General features: G+C 42.2%; 2 protein-coding genes across 8 annotated transcripts in view; one reads left to right on the forward strand and one right to left on the reverse strand.

Annotated features, from left to right (window-relative positions):
- LOC126299287 (leukocyte elastase inhibitor-like) overlaps positions 1 to 582 on the reverse strand; it is a 78,541-nt gene extending 77,959 nt beyond the window's left edge. Inside the window, exon 1 of the mRNA XM_049991076.1 lies at positions 306 to 582. Within this exon, the coding sequence (XP_049847033.1) occupies positions 306 to 324 (19 nt within the window). The 5' untranslated portion in view covers positions 325 to 582. The remainder of the gene's footprint in view (positions 1 to 305) is intronic.
- The window catches only part of LOC126299284 (constitutive coactivator of peroxisome proliferator-activated receptor gamma-like), a 633,226-nt gene that overhangs the window by 411,518 nt on the left and 204,912 nt on the right, over positions 1 to 16,796 (forward strand). The window lies entirely within an intron of this gene.

Genomic DNA, 16,796 nt, shown 5'->3' on the forward strand with positions numbered 1-16,796 from the left:
TGCTTCGAAAGCAAACACGTCAATTAGTGAACGAGCTGTATATCGTACCTACTGTGTTTCCTTACACCTTTGTGTTTGATTTTATTTTTACATACGGAATACCGTGACGAGAAATTAGTTTCCTAATCAAGTGCTTTCATCAAGTTTGCCACTTGCCCTGCTAACTGTCCCGAAGGAGCAACTTCTTTATCAAAACTAATACCCTCAAGCACTTATCGGGCTACAAATGTAAGTTCGCAGCAATAGCGGCACGATTGTGAGAATGTGTGTGGCTGACATAGCAATGCATAGCGCAATCGCCTCACCTGTGGCTGTGCCGATCATGATGGGTGTTTGTCACTCCTCGGCAGCCGACTGCTTGCAGATGCCGCCAGAAGTGGAGAAACCCCACTTCCCCTACTCGTGACGTCACCAGTGGAGGAAGGGGGAACAGTCGGCTGACCCGCTCAGCCAGTTACTGTACTACTGCTAGCAGCAAGTGCAGAGGCTCTTCCAAGGCTGCGGCTGCTCGCGAAATACGGATTCGGTGACGTGCCACATTCACTCCGGTCCACTGCTATTTGCCATTCACGCTTGCACACTAAGAAAAAAACACGTTACCGTTATGTGTCATTCGTTGCCTCATTTGTTATTCGTTTTCGTGAACAAGAACGCATCGTCAATAGACTTCGTCTCATTCTATTGCCATAAGTAGTTACGTTGCATCAGAGAATCATTTTTAAGTTTGTTTCTGGTAAACTTGAAACACTTATAGACACGTTCCTAGACGAATACTGACCCAGCCATTTGTCAGGGCCATTTCTAACATTTGCAACAAAACTACGCTGTTGTGGCCCTACATTTTAAGAACTTCCATAAATGTGCACTAAAGATTCTATTAGCGTACGAGTAGGCTGTTTGTCTCGCAGTTATGTCCACAGTGTCTCAACGTTTTTCACGCGTGCATTTGCTTTGTTAATTAACATTCAAAATTGTGAAGTCATTCCCCATCTGGAAGAAGCTGTGCGGTTAGCGTTAAGATGTTAAGAATACTCACACACAGATGCGGCGTACATACTGTTACTAATTGCACAGTATCTCCCAAACCATGGCTTGCATCTGAAAGCGACAAGGGAACTGCTGCTTCCTTAATATGCAAACTCTTTTTCAGAATGTCACCTGAAATTGTAAATTGAACCGGTGAACTAAGACGCTTCTATTTCGACTTCTATCTGTGTAGGTCCAACTTGAACTAAGAAGTGTGAAAATTTACACACCCGAAACACACAGTTTTCAAGTGCTAGGTCGTAGCGATTACCGTACGGAGAAGCTCTTTTGTAGGTGTGTAGTCAAAGGAGAACTATAATAGCGCCCACTAATATTCATGGCAGTTTCATAGGGCAGCAGCCCGCCGGAGGTGTGTATATTGTTCTAGTTAAAGTAGTGTGTAAGTCTAGGGACAGATGACCTCAGCAGTTTGGTTCCTTAGAAATTCACACACACACAGGGCAGCAGCAGAAAATAGCTCCTGGCAGACATGTGAAGAGACATAAGTAATCTGAGAATTTCGTAAAAAAAAAAATATATTAGACACTTATACACTAGCTTTGTGTTATTTGACTGGAAACTGCAGAAGTATTTGAGGGTTGCTTTCGTAGGCTTTTAGTCTCTTTACACCATTTTGTTGGCTAAAGTGCATTTACTGTATCCCTCTCTAACATTGCGTGTTGCAGTTGGCAATTCGTTATTGATCGCAGACAATTAGATAATAGTATACAGTTGGGTATAGCTTAAATTGCTGTGAATGAAATAAAATACCCGTTAATTTCATTGACGAAGCATAGGAAATTATGGGCTAGCAATGTGATTGGCTACGCACATCTCAAATATGGTTTCTCATGTTCAGTTACCATCATTTGTCACGCGAACCGTTACCAACAGCAGCAGACAACCAAAAATCCGCGAACGCCCTAAATGTCTTTCAAAAATTTGTTTTCTACTGACTTTTAATTTCACTTTACATACAGACTACTATACTAAAAATGAGATTATTTATCTATTGAAATGTGAAAGGTGTGCAGTACCGTTTTCTCCTATTTTACAAAGCCGCTTTACTGCGTAAAGCGTAAAACGATGCTGGAAGGATTATCGCTGCATACCGTAAAGGACGTCCTCCTTATCTGCATACACTTGACCAAAAAATCGGCAATGAGAGATTACTCTAAGAGGTGCAAGTAAAATAATAAAATCAGAGTTTGGGAAAGTATGTTGTCCCTCAGATTTAAATAAATAAGCTTAAGTTATATATATAAAGCAGCGAACACAGTACGGAATCAGTTTTAGAAATCTTTCACAACGAAGCATTTACCTAAGAATTTTTAACATCGTGAAGTCCCGTCAGAAACTGTGATGATTAAACATATGACAGGTCGTGCGGTAGTGTTCTCGCTTCCCACGCCCTGGTTCCCGGGTTCGATTCCCGGCGGGGTTAGGGATTTTCTCTGCCACGTGATGGCTGGGTGTTGTGTGATGTCCTTAGGTTAGTTAGGTTTAAGTAGTTCTAAGTTCTAGGGGACTGATGACCATAGATGTTAAGTCCCATAGTGCTCAGAAACATATGACACGTCAGCCTCAGCTGCAAATAGAAACCAGCCTTTACCTAGGTTTCAGCCAAAATTTGGCCTTCTTCAGAAGTTACTGACCCTAAACTATTGGATGCCAAAGTTTGGCATAGTTTAGTGTCTGAAGAAGGCCAAATTATTTTGGCTGAAACCTAGGTAAAGATTGGTTTCTATTTGCAACTGAGGCTGACATGTTATATTTTTGATAATTTACCTCTAAATTTTGGAAGACACATGAAATTCAAGGCTGCTTAATAATTTCCAAGTTCCTGTAATTAGGTACAGAGCTGTGCGATAAATGCTACAGCACATACATTTGTTGGTATCCAATTGGACAATCAGCTACGATGAAACTGGCATGTAATTATTTGCTAAATAACTAGTTTGGCATGCCTTTTTTGAATTTTTCTGTTCCCCCCTGATCCAAAGCGCAATATTAAGGGTAAGTTTTGTGTGAAGTGTTGAAGTTTTCGTGTTAGTGAAAGGAGATGTTACAGGATGTATTGAGATTGTAGTCGGCTATGTCTCTGAGCCTTTTCGACGGACTTGCGATAGTTAACACCCAGGAAACATGACGCTAATTTCGTGTAACTGCTTCTTGCCTTCATAATGGCCTCAATCCGGTGAGTAAGTTTGTGTCCGTCAGTTTGTTTATGTATGCCACTCCGTCCTCTTTAACGATCACAGCCTAGGCCCCGTCTCTGATGTCCTCATTGTCGACGGGACGTTATACCCTTAATCTCCCTTCCTTGCTTCTACACAGAAGTTGCACCAGCCGCATAAGTGAGGCATGGTGAAATAAGATCTTCATAAAAAGTTATCACCTTCGGGAAACTACAACAGTTACTTATCTTGTCAGAAATAAAGATTTTTGTACAATAGCCCCCAATAATAGAGAGGGCGTTAATGTCGTACTGGCATTGAAACATTAACATTTAGCGTTTTTAACTGCCATGTCTCTTTTAGACTAACAAGGGGAATGCGCCATAGGTAGCTCTCTGGCACAGTAGAAATTACACTTGGTGAAAATAGACAGACACATATTTTGTCTTAGGTGCCAACATGAAATAGTTTCCGAGGAAATGACGCAGTTTTGATGCTACTTCATCAGTTCGGACCGAATTAAATCAAGCAGGTTGATGACGTAGAGGCTAAAAGCAGAGTTTCCCAGTTTTGTGCTCCGTATATGTTGTTTTTTTCTTTCGTTGTCGTGGAAGTATGTGACGTCAATAACATCAATAGTTTTTGTGGCATCGAGAAATACGATGGGATTATTGACAAAAGAAACAAACATTTCAAACCTTATTAAAGACAGATATTACGAGTATCGTCACAATTCTTATTTAGCCCTGTATAACTGATAGTAATTGAAAATGAAAAACATATAAATTCTGGTATTTCAGTTTTTGCTCTGATTTTTTACTTATATACTTCAGGAGGACCAGTGGGCCCATCAGGATGATATATATCATAAAAACATTCAAAACATCAAAATTCAAGCCACTACGATCAAAGCTGGAAAGCGCACGTGCCACAGTCATTTTTTGTGCAAATATTGTCAGAAAGAGCAGCCTTGCTTAATGCCTCACGATCCGGCGATAATTTCGCGGCAAACCAAGCATATCAAAGCATTTTCTCTAAAGCTGGACCCAGCAATTGATTACGGATTCTGGCGTGGATTTTATTAATTACACCGCTTCTACTTGTGACTTTAGTTTTCTGTGTGATGAGAATAGGGCACTTCTGTGATGTCCGAATGTAAATTCTTCACCTGTCAGTAAAGATGTACATCGCAGTGTTGACACTTTGGAGGAATTACTTTTAATGAAGACGTCGATATTTCGATTTTATCGACAACCAAGCAGTCGTATATAAGGGATAGCTTTGTCCATGCCGAGAGTCAATACTGTACAGAAACGGCTCCATTTCTACGTAAGCTCACATAAACTTTGTCCAAAAACTGATGACAGGTATCTTTTGCAAGTTTTCCAGCTTTTGTGGCAGTTGCGTACACATTACGATGCCGTTCCATTAATTGGTTTACGTCTTGTTGGTTTCGGGGACCAAATTTGCCCCTGACTTCTTGGAGCCAATCAAAAACCATTGTTAACAGTTCTCCGGAAAGCATTAATCCGTACTGGGCAGTGTACGAGGGCACAAGCTCACAAGTGCAAAACAGATATCGCGTTCGAGAACTCACAAACGGAGGGGTGACTCGAGATAAATATAAAATAATCGATCCGTAAGCGCTCGATCGTTTTACAGAGGCTAGAAACAATGGACACCTAGATACTACATGAACGTTGCGGCTCTGGGCAATGGCTGCAGCAGCCTCATGCCGTCGGAAAGTTTCGAATTCAAAGCTCCAAACATATACTGCGGTTCTTTTAAGGGGAAACACAGAATTCGCCAGCGGCATGTCACCAAATACATAAGCAGCAAAGACAAGAGTGTGTTTAAAGGTACGTTTGATTAATTGCTGGAAACAGCAGGAGAGTTGCAACTTAAAACCTCCACTAGAATCCCCGAGTCCAATCCTGATTTTGTTATAGTTACAGATTAAACAGAATGTGAGCATCACATTTCTAGTAAGACAATGTTATAGTTTTGAAGTAAAAGAGTTACAGAAATAGCTACCGACCAACTGAAACAAAGAAATCTATCATAAGTTTTTGGACAAAGTTTTGCGACTTTACGTAAAAATGGAGCCGTTTCTGTACATTATTGACTCGTGGTGTGGACAAAGTTATCCCTTCTTAATGATGGCCTGATTGTCAATGAAATATGAATGTCTACCTTTACATTAAAAGTAATTCCGCCAACCATCAACCGTCTGACGCAATTAATAAAACACACGCCTGGATCCGTAATCCACTGTATGCTCCAGCTTTCGATAAAATACTTTGATGTGCTTGGTTTGCCGCGAAATTATCGCCAGATCGCGAGGTATTTAGCAACGTTAACGAGATCACGTTTCATAATGCTATTCAGATAAAAAATGACTGTGGCTCATGCGTATTCGCACGTCGCTCGTGGTGCTCTGAACTTTTATGCTTTGATGTTTTTATGATACACGTCACTTTCATGAATACACTGGTCCTCTTGAAGTATAAAAGCAAACAACCAAAACAAAAACTGAAATTCTAGAATTTGCATGTTTTTCGTCTTCAGTTACTGTTAATAGAATGAGGTTATATATTGCCAACGGCATTGCCGCGGTAGTAACACCGGTTCCCGTCAGATCATCAGAGTTAGCGCTGCCGGGCTTGCCGTATGGTCTGCCGAGCGCTGTTGGCAAGTGGCGTGCACTCAGCTGTTGTGAAGCCAATTGAGGAGCCACTTGATTGAGAAGTAGCGGCTCCGGTCACGAGAACTGACGACGGCTAGGAGAGCGGTGTGCTGATTACATACCCCTACATATTCGCATCCAGTGACACCTATCGGCTGTGGGTGGTATTGTGGTCTATCGGTACAATTGGGCTTTCCGAAGCCTGTACCCGAGTTATATAAGATTATATAAAGCAATTTTTATTAAGATGTGAAGTTATTACCTTTGTTAATGACCCATATTATTGTCGATGTCACAAAAAATATTGATGCCATTAATGTCATATATTTTCGCGAAAATAAACCATATGATTGGATCTGAACACAAAGCGCAAAAAATTAAAATTGTGCTCGTAACCACTACGCCGCCGACTCGCTTGGTTTAACGCCGCGCGCGCGAACTGATGAAGTAACGTCAAAGATTTCTCATTTCCTCGGAAATTATTGTGTTGGCATCTAAGGCAAAATAGATGTACGCTAAATTTCACTCTTCTTTCATCAAGAAAAATTTCGACTGTGCCAGAGAACCGGTTCTCCCTGTAAACTAATGTGTTGAAGGTCATAGGTGAGGTGCCTACAGGATAAACCAGAATTCCACCGACAAACTTTCAGAGCTGGTAGTATGGACCAAAAAAAGAAAAATTATGACTTTTCGGTCACAGGTTCGAATCCTGCCGCGGGCATGGATGTGTGTGATGTCCTTAGGTTACTTAGGTTTAAGTAATTCTAAGTTCTAGAGGACTGATGACCTCAGATGTTAAGTCCCATAGTGCTCAGAGCCATTTGAACCATTGTGCCTGTTAAAGATGGGCTGTAAAATGCATGCCAACGTCCGAGCGCTGTTGGCATGCGGATTTCCACTCAGCCCTTGTGAGGCAAACTGAGAAGCTGCTTGATTGAGAAGCAGCAGCTCCGTTCTTGTAAACTGACTGACGGCCGGGAGAGCGGTGTGCCCCCCTATATCCGCATCCAGTGACACCTGTGGGCTGAGGTGGCCGGTTGGTACCGTTGGGCCTTCATGGCCTGTACCGACAGAGATTTTTTTCTTTTTAAATGCATGCGTTGAGAGCTATGAACATGTGTTCATCTTCGACACTGTGAAACACACCTCTTTTACTGCAAGCTCTTTGCTTTCTCTATGTTGAGAAGTGATAGCATGTACCGAAACAAGGAAAAAATGTTCAGTAACATGGGGTCTCAAATGAGTACCTTAAGAGCAATGAGCACTTAGTAGAAGAGATGTGTTTCACCGTAGCGAAGATGGCCAAGTACTGACAGCTCTTAAGGTATTTATTAGCCGACAAGACGAAGTGGTAACCTGGCCGAAGCAGGAACTAATTGGTCAAGTAACTAGGTACAGTGTCACTCCGATTAAAGTGGAAGCATGGAAGGTGAGCGCGAATGTCTTCGTGGGCAGACGCGACGGTTAACGTGATTAAATCTATTGACGATGAGGAAGAGAAGGGATTTGTCTTACTGGCGGGTAAGGCGGCAGAACGTGTGACCAGAATCTTAAAGCTGAGCAAGTAGATGGTTTGCGAATTACGGAGGGAGGGACACGAAGCCGAGGAGGGTGGGTTTCAGAATTCTACGCCAAAGAAGGAGAGGCAATGTGCTCACAATAAGGTTACCATCGACGAAATGGGTAAGTGTATTATCGTGCAGCAGTTTCTACGTTGTTACGAACAATATAAAGAAATATTAACTTTGTGAAAACTACACAGCTTTTGTCACACAGAACTGAACTTCAAGGCTAACTAGGAAACTCTGAGAACTTCGAACAACAAGCGTTGCAGACTGCTAGTAAAAGACCAGCCAGGCGATACCGCTATGTCGATGATACTTTCGTAGTATGAACACACGGTGCAACGGAATTGGATGCCTTTCTGATACATCTCAACAGTATCAGTCCTCAAATACAGTTTACTATGGAGACGGAGAATAAGGGCAAACTGAATTTCTTGGATGTGTCTGTTATCAAGCGAGGGGATGGGACGCTGGGCCGTAGGCTATACAGAAAAGCCAAGCACACTGACAGTTACCTGCTTAAAGATTAGGACCACCACCACAGACCAAAAAGTAGTCTGATTAAAACCTTGGTTGACAGGGCGCACAAATTTGTTAACCGACTAACTTAAAAGATGGGCTTAAACATCTACGGTCGACATCCTAGAAGAATGATTATTCTAACAAGGAGATACGAGGGTTGGAATTTTAATAGTGGCAACTATTTATTTACAGCTCGTACAAAATAGATACGTGTTTCAAAGTTTTACTGACCTTCGCCGGCCGCAATGGCAGAGCTGTTCTAGGCGCTACAGTCTGGAACCGCGCGACCGCTACGGTCGCAGGTTCGAATCCTGCCTCGGGCATAGACATATGTGCTGTCCTTAGGTTAGTTAGGTTTAAGTAGTTCTAAGTTCTAGGAGACTGATGACCAAAGAAGTTAAGTCCCATAGTGCTCAGAGCCATTTGAATCATTTTTTTACTGACCTTCAAAGTAGTCACCAGCATTGTGTATAACCCGCTGCCAGCGATGTGGAAGTCGTTGGATACTCTTAGCAGTGCCAGTTGTGTTGACAGTTGAGCGGCGCGGTCTATTACCCGACGAATATGTAGCAACTCTGAAGCGAATGCCGTGAAGTGTTTCCTTCAGTTGAGAAATCGAGTTGAACTCATGAGGGCTTAAGTCATGGGAGTGCAGTAGCTGGTATAGCACTTAGCAGCTCCAGCAGTCAAACAAAATAGTAACAGTTTGCACTGTATCTGCTTGATCTTTGTCCTGCAAAATGATGGTCACATCCTGCAGAAAGCGTCATAACATCTGTCTCTATGCTGTTCATTTTTGGAACACGATCTACGACCAGCTTAGAGACAGAAGTGCTGAGAAAGTATGGTGTGGAAACTACCTTCAGCCCCACCAGGAAGATAAAAGAACGTTTTAAGATCGGCAAAAGATGTACGACATCATTTGGCTACACCGGGTGTATATAAAATTCCTTGTAGTTGTGGCCTGGTTTATATAGGTACCGCAGAAAAAAGTGTTAACACCTGCCTCGTTAAACACAACAGGAATTGCCGCCTGAGACGTACGGATAAATCGGCCGTAGCGGAACATCTTTACCAAGAGGGTGACCATGAAATAAAATTCACTGAGACGAGTGTCGTATCGAAAACATCGCATTATCATGCCCGTATGTATAGAGAGGCTATTGAGAATTATAAACACCAGAATAATTTTAGCAGAAAAGAGGAAGGCGTTAAATTAGATGAAATTTGAATGCTAACATTGCAACGTAAGCATGACAATCGATTACTTTCAATCGAAAATGTTGGCACTATCAGAGATAATCTCGCAGCCGACATCACGTGATGGATGTGGTGCCCTCTACACTGCCCATGTATTCGGCTCTCCTCAAGTTCTGGTTGCAGTTCGCTACTTTACCTCTGAAGATGTCTCCCTCAGTCGGAGAGGAAACGTCAGGAGAAAGTTTTATACATTGACCATGGTCTATTAGCGCGGAAGTTTTAAGTGATGTCTTATAAAAATTGTTATGTCTGTGGGATTTAGTTTTAAAAGAAGCCAAAATATCCGTATTCTTATGTGCGAACGAGAGGACATAGTGCAAAAAAGGGCTTGCACCATTAGGTTTTTATGGAAGAATGAAGCGTCAAAGCGGCCAGTGAGTTACATAAAACACGGATTTACCCCCATTACACTCTGAATAAGTGTGGGCAAAGTGACATTGTGTGAGGAATATTGTCGCTGTTTATTGAAGTGAATGCAGACTGTTTCATGGATTTCATTAAGGATTCACTTATCAAATGACTCAAAAACCAAAATGTTGGACTATCACTCATAAATGGACCATGAAGTCTTATCTTTGTTTATTTGAGGAGAATAACATTTCATCTTTCATTGACGAAACAAAATACACAAGTCTTCAAATATTTTCTAAATTAACGAAACTAATTGGCCATAGTAAGTATTATCCTTGTAAACTGTTATATCCAGTTTCTTTTGCTGCCAAACGCTCTCATCAGCAATCATTTGCTAGTGACAAAACATTCGGCAACTCACAATGGGAGAGGTGGGATTGACTTGTTGATACAATGTACAGGCTTATTGGCAACTGAAAAAGTTGATACGATGTTTAAATCTACGTGCCAACGGATTTTAAATAAGATATATACAATTAACTGAATAAAAATAATGAATGATCATTTTTATGGAGAGTTTCAAATTAAAACTTCAGGGTGCTTCTGGGGATTCAGAACCTACCTCTGGCTTATGTTTACGCGCTACACTATACCACTACTTGAGACAATGCTATTGATTTTCGCAGTGCCTTCACCAGCTCAGAATATTTCTAACCATTGCAAGTGTCCAAAATGTTTGATTACAATAATGTTTAACTAGTGATCAGTTGGCACTTATTTTCAAAAATGCGCATGGGAGTAATAAAACTATACCGCCTGGATAAGACTTTTAAACGTCTTTTCTTGAACGACCTCCTCTTTCTATCAAATAAAAAAACTACAAAGGTGCTCACAGCCCTACTTCAGAGTTCACTAAATTGGAACGGTAGATCTACATAATCTATTCATGTTAGACAAGTGACACTCTCAAACTTAAATTTGATCAGATTACGAAAATAGGTTCAAACCTAACCTTTAAACACGACAGCGAACATTGCGTTTTAATTTCGATATGAGATTTTCGTCTTCCGGAAACTGCGTGGCTTGCAAAGGTGCTAATAGACAAACGGTGTGTGACAGAGCTCCACTTATAAGAACACAGGAGTGTACGTTAGTATTGCTTCGTCATCCGTGTTTCTGTGGCGTAAACACGACGGTTCTGCCTCTGTGGCGAGATTACCACTTCGCATTGCCGAGTAATATACCCTTTGAGGTCCATGTTTACTGGACTTTTTTCCTCGTTTTGGTCGAGTACTACCAACTTTCAAAAAAGAGTTTACAGGAGAAAATATGTATGTCACAGTAGCAATGATGAACAAGTGCTCATAGCTGTTAAGGTATGACTTTTAAAACCTATGTTTATTGTAATTTTTTTCTTGGTTTAGTCTATAATACAACCTCTGAAAGTTTTTTTATGGTGTCCTGGTTCACCCTGAGTATGAACTACTGTCAGGAGAAGACATTTCCCTATGGTTTGATTAACAACTTATCGTCATTTTACTGCACAAAATGTTGGCTGTGTTGTCAATATCACCCGCATCCGTAGATGAGAACACTGTCGAACGTAGTGACTCTTGTCTGGGAGGTACTCGCTGAGAATCTGTAGCGTTGTAAGGAATGTTCATTACTAGCGTTTTAGCAAACAAGAGAAGGAGCGATGCCGATGATGATATACAGTGTATGATCATCACACTGTGCACCAATGTCTTCAATTAAATTAGAGACCTTTCATTCGTGTCTCATTGAGTGAGACGCTGAGACAGAGTTGACGGTGATCCGTCCATCGCATGAGAACTTTTAGTTTAGTGATCACTTCACTATAGATCAATATTCGGTCGATTATGAGGTCATTAGGAACGGAACATTCGCTGCAACTAGAGAACGGTACATATGGAACGAAGGAAAAGAGCGCTAAAGAAGACATCTCGAATTAGACAGAAATTTTAAGGAATACTGGGATTTAACGTCCTATCGACTGAAATGTCATTTGAGACGGAGCTCACAGTCAGAAGGAGCAACATGGTGTGCGGGGGCGAGGGGGGGAGGGGGGGGGGAACTCATGCGGTAATTAAGCTTAAGCGATTTAGCGACACCGTTGTAAACGTAAGTCTTGAATGACTAGACAGGGACTCGAACCACCGTCCACCAGAATGCGAGAGTATAGTTCCTTCAAGCGCTGCACCAATTCACGTACTTTCTGTAGCATCGGTATATAAGGTTTTTTTTAAAAATCTGTTTTCCTTGAATTCACGTTGTCTTCCTTCATTGGATTCACATGGCAGGCGTGTATGCTTGTTAGAGAGAGAAGGACGGTTGGGAGAGGTGAGGGTTGGGTAGGGGGAAATCACTATCACCGCTAATACTCGACCACAATTTCGTCAAAAGTTACAAAGTGTTGGTCACGAATTTCATTCTCCTGATGAATTGTGGAACTCACAAGAAAGGTTCTCGCATGTAAGGGCGGGCGACAGCTGGTGTGAAATCGTTTAGCAGGAAATTCCCTCAAATTTATTAAATATGTCAGCTTATCATATGATTATGGGCTAAGATATTGTATGATGGCATTTTGGTGTGCTTAAACCTCCTCATTATTCCCAAAATTGATTTAAGTCTGCCGTATTACTCATAGAATATCATTTCAATCATGCAACAGACAGTAAGGAACGTAGTGTGAGAGCGTTATTTTGTTTATCCTATGCTGGATAGCTGCCTCATAAAAGTACACCTTGAAGGGTGTTCGGAAATACACTTCTGACCATTAAAAGTGCTACATCACAAAGATGACGTGCTACAGACGCGAAATTTAACCGACAGGAAGTAGATGCTGTGATATGCAAATGATTAGCTTTTCTTAGCATTCACACATGGTTGGCGCCGGTGACGACACCTACAACGTGCTGACACGAGGAAAGTTTCCAATAGATTTCTCATATACAAATAGCAGTTGACCGGCGTTGCCTGCTGATACGTTGTTGTGATGCCTCGTGTAAGGAGGAGTCATGCGTACCATCACGTTTCTGACTTTGATAAAGGTCGGATTGTAGCCTATCGCGATTGCAGTTTATCGTATCGCGGCATTGCTGCTCGCGTTGGTCGAGATCCAATGACTGTTACCAGAATATGGAATAGTTAGGTTCAGGAGGGTAATACAGAATGCCGTGCTGGATCCCAACGGCCTCGTATCACTAGCAGTCGAGATGACAGGCATCTTATCCACATGGCTGTAACGGATCGTGCAGACACGTCTCGATCCTTGAGTCAGCAGGCGGGGACGTTTGCAAGACAACAACCATCTGCACGAACAGTTCGACGACGTTTGCAGCAGCATGGACTATCAGCTCGGAGACCATGGCTGCTGTTAACCTTGACGCTGCATCACAGACAGGAGCGCCTGCAGTCCGCATCTCGTGGTCGTGCGGTAGCGTTCTCGCTTCCCACGCCCGGGTTCCCGGGTTCGATTCCCGGCGGGGTCAGGAATTTTCTCTGCCTCGTGATGGCTGGGTGTTGTGTGATGTCCTTAGGTTAGTTAGGTTTAAGTAGTTCTAAGTTCTAGGGGACTGATGACCTGAGATGTTAAGTCCCATAGTGCTCAGAGCCATTTGAACCATTTTTGAGCGCCTGCTATGGTATACTCAACGACGAACCTGCGTGCACGAATGGCAAAACGTAATTTTTTCGGATGAATCCAGGTTCTGTACACAGCAGCATGATGGTTGCATCCGTGTTTGGCGACATCGCGATGAACGCGCATTGGAAGCGTGTATTCGTCATCGCCATACTGGCGTATCACCAGGCGTGATGGTATGGGGTGCCATTGGTTACACGTCTCGGTCACCTCTTGTTCGCATTGACAGTACTTCGAACAGTGAACGTTACATTTCAGATGTGTTTCGACCCGTGGCTCTACCCTTTCATTCGATCCTTGCGAAATCCTACATTTAAGCAGGATAATGCACGACCGCATGTCGCAGGTCCTGGACGGGCCTTTCTGGATACAGTGAATGTTTGACTGCTGCCCTGGCTAGCACATTCTCCAGATCTCTCACCAATTGAAAACGTCTGGTCGATGGTGGCCGGGCAACTGGCTCGTCACAATACGCGAGTCACTCCTCTTGATGAACTGTTGTATCGTGTTGAAGCTGCATGGGCAGCTGTACCTGTACGGGCCATCCAAGCTCTGTTTGACTCAATGCCCAGGCGTATCAAGGCCGTTATTACGGCCAGAGGTGTTCCTCTGGGTAGTGCTTTCTCATGATCTGTGCACCCAAATTGCGTGAAAATGTGATCACATGTTTGTTCTAGTATAATATATGTGTCCAATGAATCCCCGTTTATCATTTGCATTTCTTCTTGGTGTAGCAATTTTATTGGCCAGTGGTGTAGTAGAATGTTGTAAAAAAAACAACAGAATACAAAAGTAGATGTATTAAAACGTACTTCATATACTTAAAAACAATTGTAATTGTAATAATTCGTATCAAAGCAATTAGTCGTTAAACTGAATACATAGTTTTCATTAACGTGTGTTTCATTCACGAAAGGTACTATACATTTAAAAAATGGTTCAAATGGCACTGAGCACTATGGGACTTAACTTCTGAGGTCATCAGTCCCCTAGAACTTAGAACTACTTGAACCTAACTAACCTAAGGACATCACACACATCCATGCCCGAGGCAGGATTCGAATCTGCGACCGTATCGGTTGCGCGGTTCAAGACTGTAGGGCCTAGAACCGCTCGGCCACCTCGGCCGGCGGTACGATACATTTCGAAATGGATGGCGATTTAGGAGGAATGTCGCATAATTTGTGAGGTGATTCTACTTGCGAAAATAAACCGAAAAAGTTCTATGAACATGTGTCCGATTTTCGATCTTGCGAAACTGGAGTGGATTGAAGACTAGACAAATCTGTGAATGATTATGGAGACAAGCGTGGATATTACTTACCGAAATGCTGTGCAGGCAGTGTTGTGGGTAGAATGATGGTGGGACAGATGACTTATCCATCCTGCAAGAGGTATTCAAAAAGTCACTCACTATTCTCAATGCACTTATCGACGAGTTGGAGGGTGTTTTATGCTGCATATTAAATGTCATTTCGGCTGGCTTTAATTTGGGCAGGTTCGAATCCTGCCTCGGGCATGGATGTGTGTGATGCCCTTAGGTTAGTTAGGTTTAAGTAGTTCTAAGTTCTAGGGGCCTGATGACCTCAGATGTTAAGTCCCATAGTGCTCAGAGCAATTTTTTTTGTTCTTGTCAATGCTGTACGGGCGTTGCCATTACAGTGCCCGAACACAAACAACATGGGTATTCTGCATGGTTGAATGGGTGCGGCGTGTTGGTATTCATGGACTCAATGGGCATGCTCAATAAAACAACACTCAAGCACGACACACACACCGGCTCATGAGTGCTCACTATCCAACCCAAGATTACAAAATGGGTTCACTTGTAACTGCCGCCTCAGTATGACGTCACAGTGCTGCACATCTGTTGGAGAACCCCTACACCTCTTGTAGGATGATTCAGTCATCTGTCCGATCATTATTCTGTCCACCGTAGCTCCTACACAGCATTTCGGTAAGTGATATTTACACTTCTCTTCATATTCATTAATGGATGTGTGTAGTCTTCAACCTGCTCCAGTTCCATAACGATCGAAAATCAGACACATGTTAACAGGTTTATTTTCACGTGTAGATCACCTCAAAAATTATGTGTCATTTCTCCTGTGTCACCCTGTATGTTGCACATATTCTACTTGTAACTAATGTATTCAAGACTTAAATGTATTCAGTGTGTGCTTATGTCCGGGCAGGTGGTCTAGTGGTAAAGAGTATGCCTGTATACCGAGAGGTCACAGGATAGAATCCCAGTCAAACCATAGTAATTTTTCAGCCTGCATTTAACCTAGCTTTCATGTGTCTGTTATGTGAAGATTCGCCAGCAACGACTCGTGGTCCGTCTTCCACGTTAAACTGTACATGCCTTTGCTCTAGTATGATTACTGTGTTAGGTTAGGTGCACCCAAGTCGCCGAAGTGTCGTCCAACTGAAATACTTCCTCTAGACCGTTGAGTCACTCGAAATTATTATTACTGTGCGCCTGCAGCACGGATCATATGCACTCCACATGTGAATTCCTGCCAAACACAGTGCATAGGGGGTTGATCTGTATCATCAGCTAATTAAAAGCGAACACATTGCTTTGATGAAGCTACATTTCACTAAGATAATATAGTACACATTTCGAATCATGTCACACACATTCCATCAATAACTGAATTATACGTGTTCAACAGCATCACTACCTGCAACACGGATTATTTCCATGCAACATAAGAATTCCTCCCAAAAACACCGAACCATATCACAATCCATGGAGTTGATATGTACTGTCTATAAGATGATCCTGGTTTGTAGGGTGAGTAAAAAAAGTTGGGTTCAGACCCCACATGTAGCAAACACTTCGTTCAACATTTGAAAGACGAGAAATACGGTATGAGCATATAGAGATTACGTACTATTTTATCGGAATTGTAGATATTTTTGTTAATTAAATACTGATCAAATATATAATAGTCCGCAGCTCGTGGTCGTGAGGTAGCGTTCTGGCTTCCCACGCCCGGGTTCCCGGGTTCGATTTCCGTCGGGGTCAGGGATTTTCTCTGCCTCGTGATGACTGGGTGTTGTGTGATGTCCTTACGTTAGTTAGGTATAAGTAGTTCTAAGTTCTAGGGGACTAATGACCATAGATGTTTAGTCCCATAGTGCTCAGAGTCATTTGAGCCAAATATATAATAGAATAGTGGAATCTGTTCTTTTTAATATTTAGGCATTGTATTGTAAGAACTTTCAGATGTCGATAGTGCACTGGAGGCAGGCGCATCTAATTCTAAGGGTAAACAGAAACTTTCTTTAGGTAACCGATCAACGTTATTACTCCTTATTTTACTATGTTATTTGCGTTACTTTATTTTAAGGAGTGTAGGCGCAATAATATCTGAGTCCGCTAAGAATTTTGCTGTTCGGCCATTCTGATCTGAGATTTTCTTTATGCCTCAAGGCTGGTAATTGGTTCTCCGTCGGTGAACATGAGCAGAGTTGATACTCTGTGATCGTTGTATCTAATGGCGTTGTCCCGAGAGTAGGTGAGTTTCAATAATTTT

The sequence above is a fragment of the Schistocerca gregaria genome, chromosome X (genome assembly GCF_023897955.1).
Source record: "Schistocerca gregaria isolate iqSchGreg1 chromosome X, iqSchGreg1.2, whole genome shotgun sequence".
Taxonomy (NCBI): Eukaryota; Metazoa; Arthropoda; class Insecta; order Orthoptera; family Acrididae; genus Schistocerca; species Schistocerca gregaria.